This window comes from Cimex lectularius, unplaced genomic scaffold (genome assembly GCF_000648675.2).
Source record: "Cimex lectularius strain Harlan isolate CLEC.00 unplaced genomic scaffold, Clec_2.1 scaffold41, whole genome shotgun sequence".
Taxonomy (NCBI): domain Eukaryota; kingdom Metazoa; phylum Arthropoda; class Insecta; order Hemiptera; family Cimicidae; genus Cimex; species Cimex lectularius.
In genome coordinates, this window is record NW_019393011.1 from 983,359 (window position 1) to 1,000,503 (window position 17,145).

At 30.0% G+C, this 17,145-nt stretch overlaps 1 protein-coding gene across 2 annotated transcripts in view; it reads right to left on the reverse strand.

Moving 5' to 3' along the window:
- Positions 1-17,145, reverse strand: part of LOC106663857 (ras-specific guanine nucleotide-releasing factor 2-like) — a 116,142-nt gene that overhangs the window by 16,595 nt on the left and 82,402 nt on the right. For both annotated transcript variants that reach the window (XM_014389052.2, XM_014389051.2), the window contains exons 5-11: positions 15,893-16,040; positions 9,146-9,396; positions 8,754-8,983; positions 8,304-8,497; positions 4,816-4,941; positions 4,454-4,556; positions 636-762 (exon numbers count right to left, since the gene is read on the reverse strand). In XM_014389052.2, coding sequence (XP_014244538.1) covers positions 636-762; positions 4,454-4,556; positions 4,816-4,941; positions 8,304-8,497; positions 8,754-8,983; positions 9,146-9,396; positions 15,893-16,040 — 1,179 coding nt within the window. The remainder of the gene's footprint in view (positions 1-635; positions 763-4,453; positions 4,557-4,815; positions 4,942-8,303; positions 8,498-8,753; positions 8,984-9,145; positions 9,397-15,892; positions 16,041-17,145) is intronic.

The window sequence follows — 17,145 nt, forward strand, 5'->3', positions numbered from 1 at the left end:
AATGCAATCGTCCTGCCATCAGATAGTTTTATATTTTTATAAATTATATAAGAATGTAAATTTTCTTACAAAAAAGAAATATCTCGTAAAATACTCTTTAAAAGGCACATTTAAAAAAGTAAGCGGAAATATATACCAACGATAACTTAAAAAAAAATCGACTTCTCTAAATAAAATTGATCTAAAAATTTCCACTTCATTGCAACAAGGTATTTTTAACATAAGACCATCAGAATTGTTGAAAATTAGGAAATTTTCTAGGGCTCATCAAACATAATTATTGTCGTTTTATGAGATCATACAGTACGTGATTTTCTTCGACGAGAAAACATACAATGGCATTAAATGTTCGACCATGTTCTTGTTGGTACAATATGATACTATTTCAGTAAATGTTTTAACCTTTTTTCCCTATATTTTTCTGTCACTGGTCAAGCTCATTTAAAGGAACAATTCTTGTTTAACCATAGAAAATTACATTCAGTGTTTGTGACACATACAAATAGCCCAAATAAATCTCCCGAATCTTATTTATTGTTGTTGACTTGGCGTTATAACGCAAAATTGTAATTATAAGGAAGAAGGAATTAAAATTGCAACGATTCGTGGATGCTTTAAGAAAAATATGGCATTACCTTGTCGCCAATATGAGATGATTCGAAAATAAGAAACACTGCCTTAGAGCTTCTTTTTCTGATTTGAAATTCGGCAGCCTATTCCTCGCCCCTTTTGCCTTTTCCGGCGGTATTTGAATCAAGCTACCTGAAACAAAAAAAATAAAATAAATAAATTCCACAACCATTGCATGACCTAAAAATTTTAATTTTTTAATTAAAATTTAATTTTAACAAATAGAAAAAGCGAAATAGAAAACTTATTTATAAAAACGTAAATGATGCTTAACGTACATTACATACAATCGTACGTGTTTGTACAAAATCAAAATATTATGTTGATTTCACTCATACAACTTGTTGAGTCTGTTTAATGTCTATCATCATAATCGACCTAACTTATGTAATAAGTAAATGTAAATATAACAAAAAATAATTAATTTATTTATTCTCGTGAAACAAGGATTATTAACTTTTTTTTAGAGAACAATTGTACGATTATGTCATACCTTTTTGTTAAAATGTGTTAAAAAGAGTGCGCGGTTTTGGTCCCTCGATTTCTGATCTAAACTTCTAACGACACAGATAATTGTAAATCCTAACTAAATATTATGTAATACGAGCTAGAACATTATTATTTCTTATGTTTCACGCCGCACATCTATATGCTATTAAGGATACAATTACTTATTGACGTTCATTTGGTTGAGAACGATGGTTCATCTATCTGGTGGGGCGTAAGAGAAATAGCGGCTTCGATTCGACGCACTAAAAATGAAACTTCTTCGAATAAATTCAAAATAATAATTGAAAAAAAGTATTTAATTTTCGACAGTATTTATATTTCAATATTACGAATTGGTTAAATACAATAATCAGTTGGATTAGTCTATGCAGTGATTAGATCAGGCTTTTGACCGTTATTTCAATTATTTCTCCACCTCCCGGTCTTATTTTCTTGTAATTGCTCATTGAGAGATAATACTTGTTAAAACTGCTTACCGCTGTGACGAAATCATCAAATGGTCATGCTTATGCTGGAATATATCCAGGAAGGCAGACGCACGAGCAGTTTGAAAATCAATAGGAACAAACCCCCTTTGAAAACAGCTGTGCGAATGAGTCCAGACTACAACTTTACTCCACTTCCTGTTGAATATGAACCTTGTTGTCTAAAAACGGAACACTTATCGATTTTCACGCTTACAATTATTTTTTCCCTGTCGAGAAAAATAGAGCATCCGTTTTCGATTGATTCATAACTCTTTTTTTTCTTAGACATTCTTTGTTTGAAGTGGGATGGTTTACGGTGATGTGTGAATAAATGAAACACAATTCATTTCACAATGTGAAACTAAAGTTTCGAAAAGTGTATTTCAAATTCAAGGAACATTCTAACTGCTAACACCAAATTTTGAAAAGACAAAACAAATGAAAGTTGGCAGTGATTGAACATCAATAGAAAATAAAAACAAATTGACAGACAATACAACACGAACAACATATAATTTTCAGGCACATGAAAGTTAATTTTACATAATCATTGGAGCATCTTTTCTTAACTTATATCTCATATTCAGTAAACGTTTTTAATACAAAGTATTGCAAACAATGAAGCAGAAAAATATTACTTAAAAAAACTCATTTTATTCTTAAAAGCAAAAAATAAATTAAAACACAAAGTTGAAGAAGAAGCTTTCCACAACAATAGTTTACATGCATTTACCATTCCAATAAAAAGTGCTGTAAAAAATAAAATTTTGCTCCGATCGACATAAATAAAAAAGTATGTATTACGAAAATGCATCGTTTTTAAAATACGGAGGGAAATATGCTTTTTCCCCTTTTTCCATTACCATTAACATTCAATGTCTCGATATTAAATGTTGATATCAAAAAAATAAAATCATTGTACCACTTTTGAGATAATAGAAAATATTATAAATCACAAATAAATTAAGTTCTTTTTGTCTTCTCGTGCAAAATAAAAATACGCAATTTTTTAAAACTATTCTAAAAAAAATAGATTCGTTCGTTTTGCATTATAAATTTATACTAAATTATTAAATAGATTATAAGTTGGATAGTTGAATTTTGATTATTCAATGCATTCTGACCATAGTCTGTCTCCTTCATAAAAGGTAAAAATTATCTTTTGGTTAAGTCTAATTTAATGATTTAGTATCATGGAATGGGTAAACATTTTCATAATGCATGCAAAATTATTTTCATGTGTATAAAATTAGCTTCCAAATTAACAAAAACATCAATTTCAATCAACTTGAATAAAATAAAGTTAAGTAGTGTCAAACCTACTGTTTATTTCGTTAGTATCCTACTATTTAGAATGTGCACATTTGTAAATTTTTGTGCTTCAAAAGGCATTAATTATTTTATCTAAAGACATTTCTGTGTATGTGAAAGTGTAAATGTGCACACGGTCTTAAATTGGGCAATTCTGATGCCTAGCATCTTTCTAAACTATCTACATAACTTATATCAAGAAAAATAATTAAAAATAAAGAATTCTATAGTCTAGCTCTAGTTTTTCCTAAAAAAAATTCAGCTAATTGTTGAAAATTCCTCTGCTAAAACTTTATTCGAAGATAAAATGATTTCATAATTTAAGATAAGCTAACGGTTTTCTAAAAGTAACCCTTGACTTATTTGATGACTAAAGCTTGCAAATTGCTTCATTTGAACAAAAGGTGCTTGCTTTTTACGTTTTTCATAATAAAAAGTTTCTACAATATTCCGTGTATTCCCCGGTTGATTTTAAAATTAATAATAACTTACTGTTATATTTGAAAAAACAAAAAATTAACTTACAGTACAGCTTATCTTGTAAAAATAAATTTTTTTCATATTTTTAATAACCGCGTAATTTTTTTGTTTTTAAAAATTTAAATGCTACATACAATTTAATATCTAGCATTGTGTTAATGTTAATTTTTTTGCTAATCTTTTTGTTTAAAATATTGGTTTAAATTAGTAGAATTCAAATTAGTTTTGTTTAGTTAAATCGTATTTGTAATAAATTGGATAAATGTTTTCATATGCTCATTCTAGCAACCTAAAGTATATAAACTTATTTTTACCTTTTTTTAAAGTTAGATAAGTATTATATTTTCTTGACAAAATTCTACTGAAAAAATACAAATATTTATGTGACAAAAACTATGTTTTATTCTATTTTTCTTTAGTTTATTAGTCGTAGAAGCAATTTGCAAGCTTGCTTGATGATCGAGTACCGAATTTCTATTAAAAAAATTACAAAGTCGGTTTTCTCACAAAAATATAAAAAACGGTACGTTTATGTATTAAGTTAAATCAGAAACCCCTAATGAAGTGTACAATAGATTTCCTATTTTGACATGCATTTACTTCTCAATATTGCTTTTGGGTTACACAATTTCAATCTGTCATAATCGGTAAGCAGAAATGTCTGAATATAGGAACATATATGATTTAGTAATTAAGTGATCAAACACTTTCTTTAAAATACATTATACTACTTTTTTTTAGTAAAGATTGTCTAAAGAGTTTTGTAATTTTTGCTAATATATACTTCTTTAAATCTAACAGGCTAAAAAATTATATTTATATTGTATGTTTAATCATATAATTGGTAATGATTTTTGTTAATTTCTTTTGAAAGACGGTTGTTTCGCTATATTCATTACAATAGATCACAGCGTCAGAAATATTAAAAAACAACGATTTCTTTTTGTAATGACCTACGACATTGTAACAAATAGGTCACGTCTAAATATTGAGAAAACATACTTTGCCAATAAAAAATACGTGAAGTTTTTAAGTACATTATAAAGGGGCTTTACCCTGTCTCACAAATACTTGGTTGACGTCCAGGAGTATGTCGCACCCTTCTACAATCATTCTCTCAACAGCGAGGTTTTTTCTTAGATTTTCGGTTTCGCTCACCTAAAACAAAAATCATAGTGAAAAAACGAACAGATTGACAATCAACAAATATGCAATCCTTTTTTGACACTTTTCATCAGTCATTTGTCCACATTTTTGTCCATTTGCCAGTAGTACTCACAAGAAGTGTTATAAGAGACGAGATAATGATCGTTTTAGTACAAAAAGAAATCAAACAACAATAGTTTTTAGACAAAATGCTATCTATTAAAAAAAATTATTAAAATTTAATTGAATACAATGATTAAATTTGATATACCTCGTCGTGCATCTGCCTTGATAAATCTTCCAATTGTTGTTTGGCATTTTGGAGACTTTTCCGTTCTACATGATCGTGTGGAGTATGAGCCAGTAGCTCATGAAGAGTTATGATGTATCTAGGAATCTAAGACAAAAATAGCATTAGTTTATTGTAAATTATTCTTTCTTTACATTAAAATTATTTTCGGTTATTATAACTTTTGTTGTTTTTCTGGAGTCATTTATTTAGCCGATTGTTAGTAATACAGAATGTTAAGTACAAATCTGTTGCATTATAAAAATATAAAAAAATATATTTCTTGGCTAAATAAATGCAAATAAACTACAATAGTCAGAATATAATAAATTGTAATATTTATTTATAACATCGACGTAATTTTATTTTCAACCAATTACATTTGGTATAAATCACATATTTGCCACTGTCTTAAGAAAAACTTTTGTATTGTTGTTCCCTCTCATGGGTGTGATAGAGCGTAAGAAAATTATAGCAAAATATGTACAGAAATATACAGACAAATTATTAAAGATTATTATATATTTATTGAGATAAATGGACGAAAAACAGATATTTTACGGCGCTCAAGTAGATTAATTTTGCAAGAACGACAGGTCGTGATGGTTTAGCATCATGGCTCCCCTATTTGTTTAAGGGGCAGAGACATAGCGGAAACAAAACTCAATTTTTTATTTTTTATTTTAAATTACAACCTTTTTAACACCGAATGAAACCAATCCCACGAGATTCTAAGCTTTATATGTACTTTAAATATATTTCTCAATGCGGAAAATCAAGTGTTTTGGTATATTTTGTCATGATGAATTAGCAACTCGCCATTACTTACTGTTAGTTACTCTTTTACGTAATTTCTCAAGTTTTTATTTATTTTTTTTTTTAACCTGTAGGTACAATTTTCTATAAAATTCTTTAGCAAATAAAACGAGGTTCGCATTTTGCAGAACAATGATAGGCAAACAATCGTAGATAGTAACTGGTTTTTGAAAAATTCAGAAGGGGAGAGATTCATTTTTTTAAATAAAAAGTGTACAATTTTATCACAACTTTATATTGTTCCCAAAAATTAATGATTCACTACCTTTAAAAAACCCATCTATGAGAACTCGAAATACATTAAGAAGAAACAAAATTGGTTTTAATAGACAAAATAGAATTTGAAATAACTGTTCTTTTCCTTGATTTAGATCGAGCCTGGGTTAGTTGTTTTATCGTCTTGAATTAATGATAATATGATTTTTGTAGTTAGTAAGAGAGAGAGAGAGAGAGAGAGAGAGAGAGAGAGAGAGAGAGAGAGAGAGAGAGAGAGAGAGANATATATTTAGAGCGATAAAATAACCCTAGCATAAAACCTCTGTGCCTTCCAAATTTTTAGTTTAATGCATAATATGAAAGTTTCTAGTTAGTGTGAATATATTTATTAGAGTGAATGTTTGCGGGTCCTAGGCGAAATACGTAGTATTCTGAGTCTAGCCAAAATTAGATTAGGGCACAATATATGATTTGCAGTGCCATTTCGTTGCGTGTGGAAGGGTCATTAAGAATAATAAAATAGTCCCAGAAGTTTTATCATAAAGGTAAGATAGACAGAGCCAAATTTTGCCGATTGGAGAGTTAAATTAGTCGACAACAAAACGCGAGGTGCAGACAATGTCCATGCGGCTAGCGCCCAGGGATACCAATAATACCAATCCTTCGATCGAATATTGGACTTGCTTTGGGGACTATAGAACATCCTCCTCTCTCATATCATACTGAAATCATACTTGACAGACCGATTCTTCCGAGTCTGTCAGGGAGCTGAATTTTCACGCAAAAAGGCAGGTATTATTGAAACATTCTTCGCCCTTTTCGCTTTTCAACATCCACTGCTGATATTCTTACAAATGTTGACATTTCAACACATACCTATCTGATAATATAGCGACTTTTAAACGCAATTTAGATCAATTCATCAACTTATAAAACACTGAATTTATTGGTAGCATGGTGACAATAATAAAATGAAAAATAAAAATAAACCAAACAAAAAGCTTTTATGAATTGTAAAATTTATTTTTCTTCAAGTGAACATAAACGGAATCACATTACCTACCGCTGTCCTTGTTATCTTGAATTTTCATGGACAATCGACCGACATGGAATCCACAAACAAGAAAATTCAAGAAAAACCCCACACATAGCGGACCGGATCGCGATATTTGAGAAAATAGACAAAATCGAACCCATATTAAAAAATTACAATTTTGAGCAAAGTTTTATCTTTAGGTAACAATATTAGGGCTTCAATCAATTTTTAAAATATTTTTATTTTAAACCTGGAATTTAACATAATTTTTTTACCATCTCAAAATACAGTGCTTATTTTGTAAATATTAATTTTTTCGATTTGTTATTAATTTTTTTCCAGAATAAACGTTACTTGTTGCAGTTTATAAATTGATTAGTCAAAGTACCCCCAAGTTCCATCGAGTTATTTCATCCCATTTTGTAGGTAATAGGTTCGACTAACCATGGTCAACCAATCTCAATCAGATCTGTCCTGTATCAAAAGTTGTAATAAAAATAATATTCCAATTTTTGTGTAGAACGCTAATTATCAGCAATCTTACAAACAAAAACTACTCGATTTATAATCTAATTAGGTCTTCGATATATGTTGTATAATAAACGGTGTGAACACGTTTCTATACTTTTTATTTAAATGGATTTAAATTTCGAGAAAACTGATCATAAACATAGAAATTTTCCCCATATACTTATGGGTCCCCTCTTATAGACTCTTATGGGTCCCCTTATGGATTGCTGTTTAAGTCAATACTAAAAAGTACCACTGACTTAACCAAGCTTTTTAATACGGACATGCCTGTAATAATAAAAAATGTTTAAAAAATCTCAACAAGATCTGTCTTCTATCTAACACGTTTTGAGAAAAACTTCCAATCGCTAATTAATTGAATCTGCAACATTCTTTAACTAACGAATTATGAACATTAATAATTAATAATTCTGTTTGTAAATGATCTATTCAAAACCCGTTTTAAAAAATTTCATCATTTACTTAGTATTAACAATAATTGGTCATACTACAACCATTATCAATTTCAACCTTACCAGAAAATCTTCGAAGACAGTAAACGAAAAATTGGCTTAGACCTTCGAAGAGTATTCACTGTGAAGGAGTGTTGTCACTGGAGAATTTCTCGTGCAAGTGACTCAAACGACTCAATCAGTATTAGAAAACATTTACATAATGCAATCTTCATTGTAGATAACAAATAAAAGTAATATTAATAAAGGAGATAATGGTACTGACAAAGGGACACAATTTCACAATCGAACCACTAAATGACCGTGAAAGATGGCCGAAACATGATATAATGTTAGAATTTGATGCTTAATTTTTAAATTTTTAAACAATAATTGTTATTAATTATGTGTTAGAGTTAGTATAAGTGAAATCTCTTCACCTGATGCATTGGATATGTAAGGAATATTTCCAATGAGCGTCCTTGGCAGGTAGGCTTGTTCTCTAATCTCGCTAACAGGCTGGCAAATTGCGGAGTTTGTTTACACTCGGTTAGAACTTGGAGGCTGTAGTGATGATTTCTTACATATTCTTGATAAATACTCAGCATGGGTAGAAGCATATCGAACAGATCTCCTGAGGGCACAAAAATCACAATTAACTTTTGTTTATGATTTTATGAATGATTATTACGATTGGTATGATAAAATATGGTCTGCAAGTTCATCCAGAAATAGATAACTTTTCTTGTTTAATAAAGAAAAGTTTAAGAAGTCGTCTAAGGCTTTATAAATTTCTATAACAATATGTTTGTTACATTCATTACAAAAAGTGACAACTCAATCTATGTTTATCTTTTTCAAAATATTTTGTTACTTTTCCATGTACGTACCAAGCACCAGAGTTGGCCAACTTTCCATGCGAGAAGTCAGTCCTTTGAGAAAGATCTGATGCAAAAAGAGAACGGTTTCGCTGTTTAAAAAGATAGAATTTACATCCTCGTGGGAACAGGGAGGTTTTTTCGAGCTTGCTGCCATTTTGAAAGGTCTCAGAAAACAGGAAACTAAAACTTCCAACTGCTCCATGTACTCCTCTTCGGCCTCGACCATGCGAAACACCAAGCTGTTTTAAGAAATGCACATTAATTTTACAATTTAAGTAAATTCCATTCGTTTTCTACACGTGAACGAGTCGTCGTGAACAGTAGAGTAAAAAACCAACTTATTATTGTACATTTTCTCCAAACAAAATATCAAACTAAGCAAAGAAATAAGGGCGAAATACCTGTTGCGTTTCCGCATACTTTCTGCGTGAGGGCTTTTGATGTACTGTTCGACGATCTGTTTCCACCTCCTCCTGCACAGCCAGCCTCGGAAAAAGCTCTGCACTTTTTTTATTTTCCTCAATTCCATAGAATCTTCAGGATATTGGATGTTGTTGGCATCAGCCGTCCCTGATCCGCCGACGATTGACGGAGCTTTGCACAGACCGCCGAGTGGCCTCATCGGCCTCCATTCTTTCTTCAAGGCGCACAGCTAAAAAGAATGTAAAATTTTTGAGTTAAAAACAAGCTCATGATTTAATTTAAAAGACCTAGTCTTTTAAAATATAGCATCTTGCCCTTTAACTTTGAAAAAAAAAATACACACACATATTAATTATATTTTCATGCCTTATAAGATATATTTAGTCTTAATTAACCTAGTTACAACCAGACAGCAAATTAAATTCGCTCATTTGACGAAGCTTATATTACATACATTTTGGTGTTCTTGTTTCTCCAAGAAATTAAAACTTTTACCTGGGACAATCAGAACTTTGAAATGAGGTGTAACAAGAGAAATATTATTACTGATACTTTACAACAACAGAGGAAATTAAATCGTGGTAGTTCTTTGCGGCTTTCATCGCTCCATTCAAATTCCTTTTACAGAAATTTGATAAGAAATTATCTTAATTCCTACCCGGAGGGTCGAGAAAACTGGATTAGCAATTCGCTAACGTCTCTTACTTTACCAACTCGAAAACTCTAGGACTTGTTTAAGTGAATCGGTTAAGCCGTAATGCGAGTTAATTGCGTAATATACCAAAGCAATCGGGAAAGATTTCGTTTAGTTAAATTTGTAAATAAGTTAATCAATAAATACATCGTCTCAAAAAATGTGACTGTCAATAAAAAAATTTTAAAGTCTCATTTAAAAAACTCATAAATTAAAGTAATAAGTACATGGGAATAGAATGTCCTGCGCGTGAAGGGTTTTTAAAACAAGAAACGCGACCTTCGAAGACGTTTCACCTTTTTCAAAAGAAAAATTGCCCACTTGTCAAAGGAACTTTTTTAATATCCTACAGAATTATTAGAAAACTTCTTTTCTCTTTCTATTTTTTATCGTAGTTCCGAATTCTGTTTTTAATCAATAAAGTGCTTATTTTATTGACTCGATTAAATCTTAACTTGAAGTTGAAATGCTTTTATCAGTAAAAAAAAGTAAACTATTAATATTTATTTTTGTTTTATATTACATATTTTAAAAAAGTTCTTTCAAATTCGAAAGCATTTGATCATTTTCTTTTATTGCATTTTAAACTTTAATTTATCGATGTTTTAATACAACTAAACTGTTTCTGCAAAGAAAACCTGCCAATTGGACACAAATAATTTGGATGACAAAACGCATGTCTTTTAAAATTTTATCAACGTACATATTTTAAATTAATTAACACGTTGATTAAATTATATTAGGCGGGAAGTGATGGATGATCGGGAATGATCGAACAGCTAACAATTGGTTAATAATTTAACAGGTCAACCAGCATGACTTGGTACTCTAATACAGGTAGTTAAAATTTTACCGTTAAATTTATATTATTTTCTAGTACAAAAGAATATATTAGTGATGGTTTTGTTCTAATTTATGAAAACTTAATAAATTAATTCCTTTTTACGTATTTTGAAAAGAATCTATATAAATGTAATGGAACGCAAAACTCTCAGAATATAATTTGATAGGAATATATCATCTTGCAAGAATTCCAAACGAATCTCAATCCATGTTTTGTGACATTGAAGTTTTTTATGCCTTAATTTTGATCGAGAAAAAATTAGTACTAATTTTAATATTTTCACTGACGGATCGTCAACAAATGTAGGATGTGCCTTCTTCCTGTTTTATGAAAACCAAGAATTTTTCCAAACTATGAAGTATAAATTGGCAGATTGGTGGTTCAATAACTAAGTTGAAATGGTGGTCATTATGAAATCACTGGCATCATCATGATTTTACAAGGAAAAAGGAAAACAGACAATCAGATAGGAAAATTTCAATTGTGATCCTGCAGAAGCACGAAAAACTAAAGACTGATTTTAAAATAAATGAAATCCCTGGCAGTTTTGATATAAAAAGTTTGCAGGTTGTGAACTCACACGTTGAAACAAACGCTTGTGCCAAAGAAGATAGAAGAGAGATGGAAGCCGAATAGTTTGGATTAAACGGAAAATAGCAAAGCAGGAGCAGCAACGAAACATTTTTTTCTAAACGAACTTCCGCTTACGATGAAATATATTGCAATTTTTCTTCAAAACTCGACAATTTCAATATATCCTTTAACTGGCTGTTGTTATTTCAAGTTAGATTTTAATTAAATCAACACAAATTGAATTTTCACATTTTATTCAATTATATTTTCAAAATTCTGCTTTGTTTATCCTGGTTCATTATAAATAAAATTAACGAGTTCTGATGGAAAACTTCAATATTTCCAAAACAGAGAGATGAATTTTTGAATTTTTTATATTATTTTTTAAAATGGAAAGGATTTTCAGGAAAAAATAAGAAATTACGTTAAAAAAAATCTTTGGTGATTAGGTTGGCTTAACTTATTAACATTCTATACCACCATACCATATGCCATCAGCAGATTCTATATGAAAAATACCTTGGAAACGATAGATAATTTTATTATAACACAGGCAGAGTAAAAAGAAAAACGCCATGTTTTTTATAAAACATGGTATAATTGAGTTCCAAAATTTGGTCAAAGCAATAATGAAATATTTTATTTACATAACGGGCATTAAATTTAATAGTTATAACATAAAACTAATAATAATAATATTTAATCATATTTGTTTATTTAAGTGATGCATGGAGAACTATCAATAGATTAGACAATAATAAAATTACATAATAATAATTCTGTATATAAGGAGCTATCAATAGAATAGTCAATAATGAAATTAGATAATAGTTATTGTAATTATTAATATGTTCGTTAAATGCAGAATAAAATCCTTTTTTCCAGAGTGTACTGGGGAAAGGAAATAAAACACAAATGTAATCTATTATATTAAGCTAGAGAGTAAGTAGTTTTTGTGTACACGAATCACAGAATTTAGATTATGCTTATTATAGTTTATTTTTATTCTTTAATTAAAAAAATAATAATGTAACGTTAGTTTATTATTTAGTAAATAAGGATAACATATATTTTCTTTCAATTAATTAATCTTTATGAAAGGTATTAGTTGAAATGAAAAGGCATAAAAAATGGTAAAAATGAGGGAAAATTCGAAAGGTAGTTGCGATGGGAAGTTGGTGTCTGAGTGGATCAAAGTGACGATAGCTCAAGTGGTAGAGGAGCAGCGTATTTAGCTGAAGGTCGTGGGTTCGAATCCCGCTCGTGACACTAACTTTTTAATTTCAACCAATACCTTACATAGAGATTAATTAATTGAAAGAAGTAATTTAGTCAATCGGACCACGAAAATAATGGATTTAATAATATAAAATGTAATCAATATAAAATTTAACGCATTGAAAAAGTATATTTATTCTTTGTGGGCTTCCAATCAGCATTTGATAGCATAAATAGGAAACCTTTATTTTATAAATTATCTTTGCATGGCATTTCAAATTATTACGGAGACTCGGATGCAAAAATTTGAAACAAAAATGGGTTGTCAGCTGCTTGATTCCCTGCAAAATGGAGGGGAAACAACGATGCTTGCTCAGTCCTACACACTTTTCCATCTTCATGAATGCCCTAGAAAATGATCTAGCATTCTTATTAATAAATGTAAGATTAAAAGCTTGATGTTTGCCAACTACATAGTGCTTCTTCTCCGGCTTCCTTGCAATTGACGAATAGAGATTTGGAAGTGAATTGAATCTTAATGTGAACCTGCAATTATCGCAAATTATGGTGTGCAAGAAGAGAGGAGGAAGAGTGAAGAAAAACGAAAAATGGTATTTTAATGGTCAGAGAGTGCTGACTGAGGAAACTAGAAATATTTAGGTATAAACATCAGTCCTTCATTTAACTTTACATCAAACTTTAAAGAAAAAATTGTCAAATCTAACTTTGCAGTTAAGAAAATTTCGGAATAAAGTAATAGCTAATAAAAATATCTCTATACATAGAAAAATTCAAGAATTTTATAGTGCCATACGATGGGTGATATATTATAGAGACCAAGTCTGTGGATATTTGAATTTGCCGGTTGCCGGAAGTAGAAAAGGTTCAAAAATATTTTATGAAAAGGCTATTCTACCTCCCACCAAACACACCTTGACTATATATGATTATATATTATACTTAGAAACCTCAAACTCACCCCTTTAGTCACAAAATAAAATTGCATTTAAATTAAATCCGTAAAGTATTAAGAAAGCCCTCAAACAGACTAACCAATTTCCTGCCAAATGTAATGAGAGATAAAGAAATATCTTGGTATAAACATGTGGTGCAAATAGGCAAACTGGTGCAAGTAGAAATGAATAAAGACGTTTTTAAAACGTTTAATTCGGAGAATTTAATAAATAAAATTGAAATTAAAATTAAAAATGAAATGCTATCTAAAACCAAGATTTGTTAATTCTACACCTTACACGTAAAATTACATCCGGGTCAAGCCTAAATACTATATTCATCATAACTCACTTATACTACATTTCTCTAATATTCAGAGCAAGAGGGGAACTTCTTGGGCTTTACTACCTAACTGGATATGGCATTTAATTGCGCCATATGCAGTTTAAACGAGCCTGAGAATACTTACGACTTTCTGAGGGAATTTAGAAAAGGGTACTTGGGAAAAGGGCAACTAAACGCGCAGGAAATAATAAATATATTGAACGGTTCAAATTGGGTGGCACTTGCAAGATATTTATATAAAATGATAAAATATAGAAAGTTCCTAATTGGGCATTTGATTTCTAATTCGAGTTAATGTTATAATTAACATTAAAAAATAAAAATGACTAAAAATAAATGTAATATATATCATATTTAAGAGAAAAAATAAAATAAACATGAAAATAAAATAAATTAAACGATGATTATTAAACTTAAAAAAATCTTTTTATACACAGAAATAATAAATTAGGCAACTGGACAGATGGCTTACAGCCATCGTCTTTATATGCTTTTATTAATAATATTATGAAACATTTATACATAAGATATTTTGTAATTTATATTTTATTTATGTAAATAAAAGAATCCATTAATTCAAATAAGCATAACAGTTATTTACCAAAACATGATCTTGTTCTTTTTTGCATTGAATTATTTTTATGACTAATATTTATTGCTAATAATTCTGACTCAATGTCAGTGTTATTTCTTACTTATTACTGTCAAGAGGTAGCAAAATAAAGTCAATTTTCTCTGTCGTGCTGTTTTATTTTACGGAAAGGGTTTCCGTCTTCCGCTTTATATGAATTAACGATGCCAGAGTAGATTTGCGAGATTTGGAGTGGTAGATATGTTTCTAGAACGAGAAAAAACGACGCCCATCTTTCATGCTTTACACGTAAAAATCCAAGATGTTTATCCGTTTTTTTTACCAGAATTACATTTAACGTTTTGAAGAATATTAATAAAGGAAATTTTCTTATTTGAAAGAATTTTTTAATAACTGGAATAAAAAGCTAGGATCAACATATGTTGTTTTTCCTTTCGTTTTTATAGAAGGACAACATTTGAATATTTGATTAATACATTTGCGTCAACATACGGGTCACCGAGTGATTGTATAAATAATGCCTCACCACATCTGTGTTATTTTGCTCGGAGGAGAGATTTTCCATCACTGTATAAATTGTTTGAGCCAGTTTCTAATTTGGAACCAATCGATCAAATTAGCACGGGCAAAATTTGAGATATAATAACCTCGAAATACTTAAGGTTTAAGCCCACACATTTTCTCAGGGAGCTAAATAAAATCGAGATTCTTGCCTTTTCCTCCTACAACGGTCGGTCCATTAGAAAATTCGTCTCCTGTGAAACTTCCTTTTATTTTACTTTATTATTGTGACTTGTTTTTTCAGTGTTAATTATGTTTCCTTTCAATCATTTGTTCATAATAATATATAACTACGTTTTTAGTTGTTCAACGAACAAAAAATTAACAGTAATGTAATATAAATATAGTATATATGTATAATAATATATATAAAATAAAATATATATATTTAGTTGACTCTCTTACCCAGAGTAATTATTTTAATAGATTTGTTATTTTTTTATGAAAAATGTGGCTACTGGTCGTACTAGTCCCGCTCGTGGAACTAATTTAACAGGTAGCCACATTTTACATAAAACATAAGAAATCAGTATTATAAAACGTAAACATACTTGAACGTTGGAGACATAATTTTCTAAACATTTTATGGTTAAAGAAATCATACGTAAATGGTTTTGGTCTTAGAGCAAAGACATAAACCTAGAGAGAGATTATGTTTTGTACTTGCGGTAAAGTTGGTTGAATAAACAATTCTTAATACTTTTAAATTATGGTTTTTGTTATACAAAACATAAACTTACAAAACTAATTTATGTACGATTATAACATTGTTAAATAATGCGTGTATCGCAAAGACGCTGTTTATCAGTGAAACCTGTTTTTCAACTTTATACGAGTTCTCTTTTTGTTCTTGTTGCGAGATACTTTTCAATTTATTCCTGAAAAAAAGGAGAGAAGGGCTCGCAAGCGTAAAAAGGTGGATGATGAAAAACGGCAATTTTCACCTCGGCCCGAAGTTTCTTAATTTCCGAGGCGAGTTCTTCACACTGCAGCGTATACTGCCACTTGGCTGTCTTCTCGCTTTCTACGATTTGAAGTAGGTGGAGATGTTTCTGCTCTAACTCTTCCTTCTGAAGCAACAATTTATTGAAACTGAAATCAAAATGATTGGATGTTATTTAGGTTATTTGACCCTCTTTATGTAACTTAAAAAATGTAACAATTTGTAAGTATGAAAATAACAGTATAAAATGTGAATACATACTTGCAGATTTATAAAAGATAAAACACATACTACGCCTTCAAAGTTTGAAAAGTCAAACAATAAATAGACGTACCCATAACGGAGAAAGAACACATGAATTTTCTCTCGTTTTTCAAATAGCTATTTATCAAATATTGCGTGTAACAAAATAAATATATTGAGCAAAGAAAGAAAGAAAGAATTTTGCTCATGGGAACGATTGAAGCCCTACAATACAATATATGGAAAGGGAGACAACTTGAAATGAGTAACCAAGAACAAAACCTACGTTGGCATCACAATTTCAAGAAGGAAGCTGGAAGGATAAAAAAATCCTGTTTCAAAGGACAGTTTTTTATATTGGTAATGAAGGGTAAATTATACATGAAAATATATAATATTTCCTATTATGTATTTTTAAAATTATTTAAATCTAATCTTTAAAAACAATTTTTTCGATTTGTTTTTAAAGTAATGAGCTTTTTTTCGTAATACAACAAAGAACTATTGATACTTTTAGGTCGACGCTGCGTATGTGACCGGATTGTAGAGAATTGTCCGATTTGTTCCACATAATTGAAAGGAAGTCATTTCTTGGTTCATTATAGAGAGCGCGTAGGCATGCCACCAGATATGAGAATTATGCTTGAGTACGGCGTCGAATATTTTGGTCCTCTGTCTCGATTTTTGGAAGAAACAAAGCTGTGTTATTGTATATTGGACATGATAGACAATGCGTTTTAAGTATATGGAGAATGAGTGTATTTATCAACGTGAATGCGTGGTACGAGAGTTATGTATTGTAGGTTAGGATTATTCAATGTTTTGAAGCGGAGGGAAATATGCGAGTGGGAAACGCGAATAAAATCTATGAAGATTATCAGTTCGCTCTCTTTCTCTCTTTAGTACTATTATTTTTGTAATCCACCCATAAATTAAACGGATTCCTTTAAATCACTTAGCATTACATGTTTTTCCTATAGATCAGTTATGTTGTAAAATATATTTGGTGAT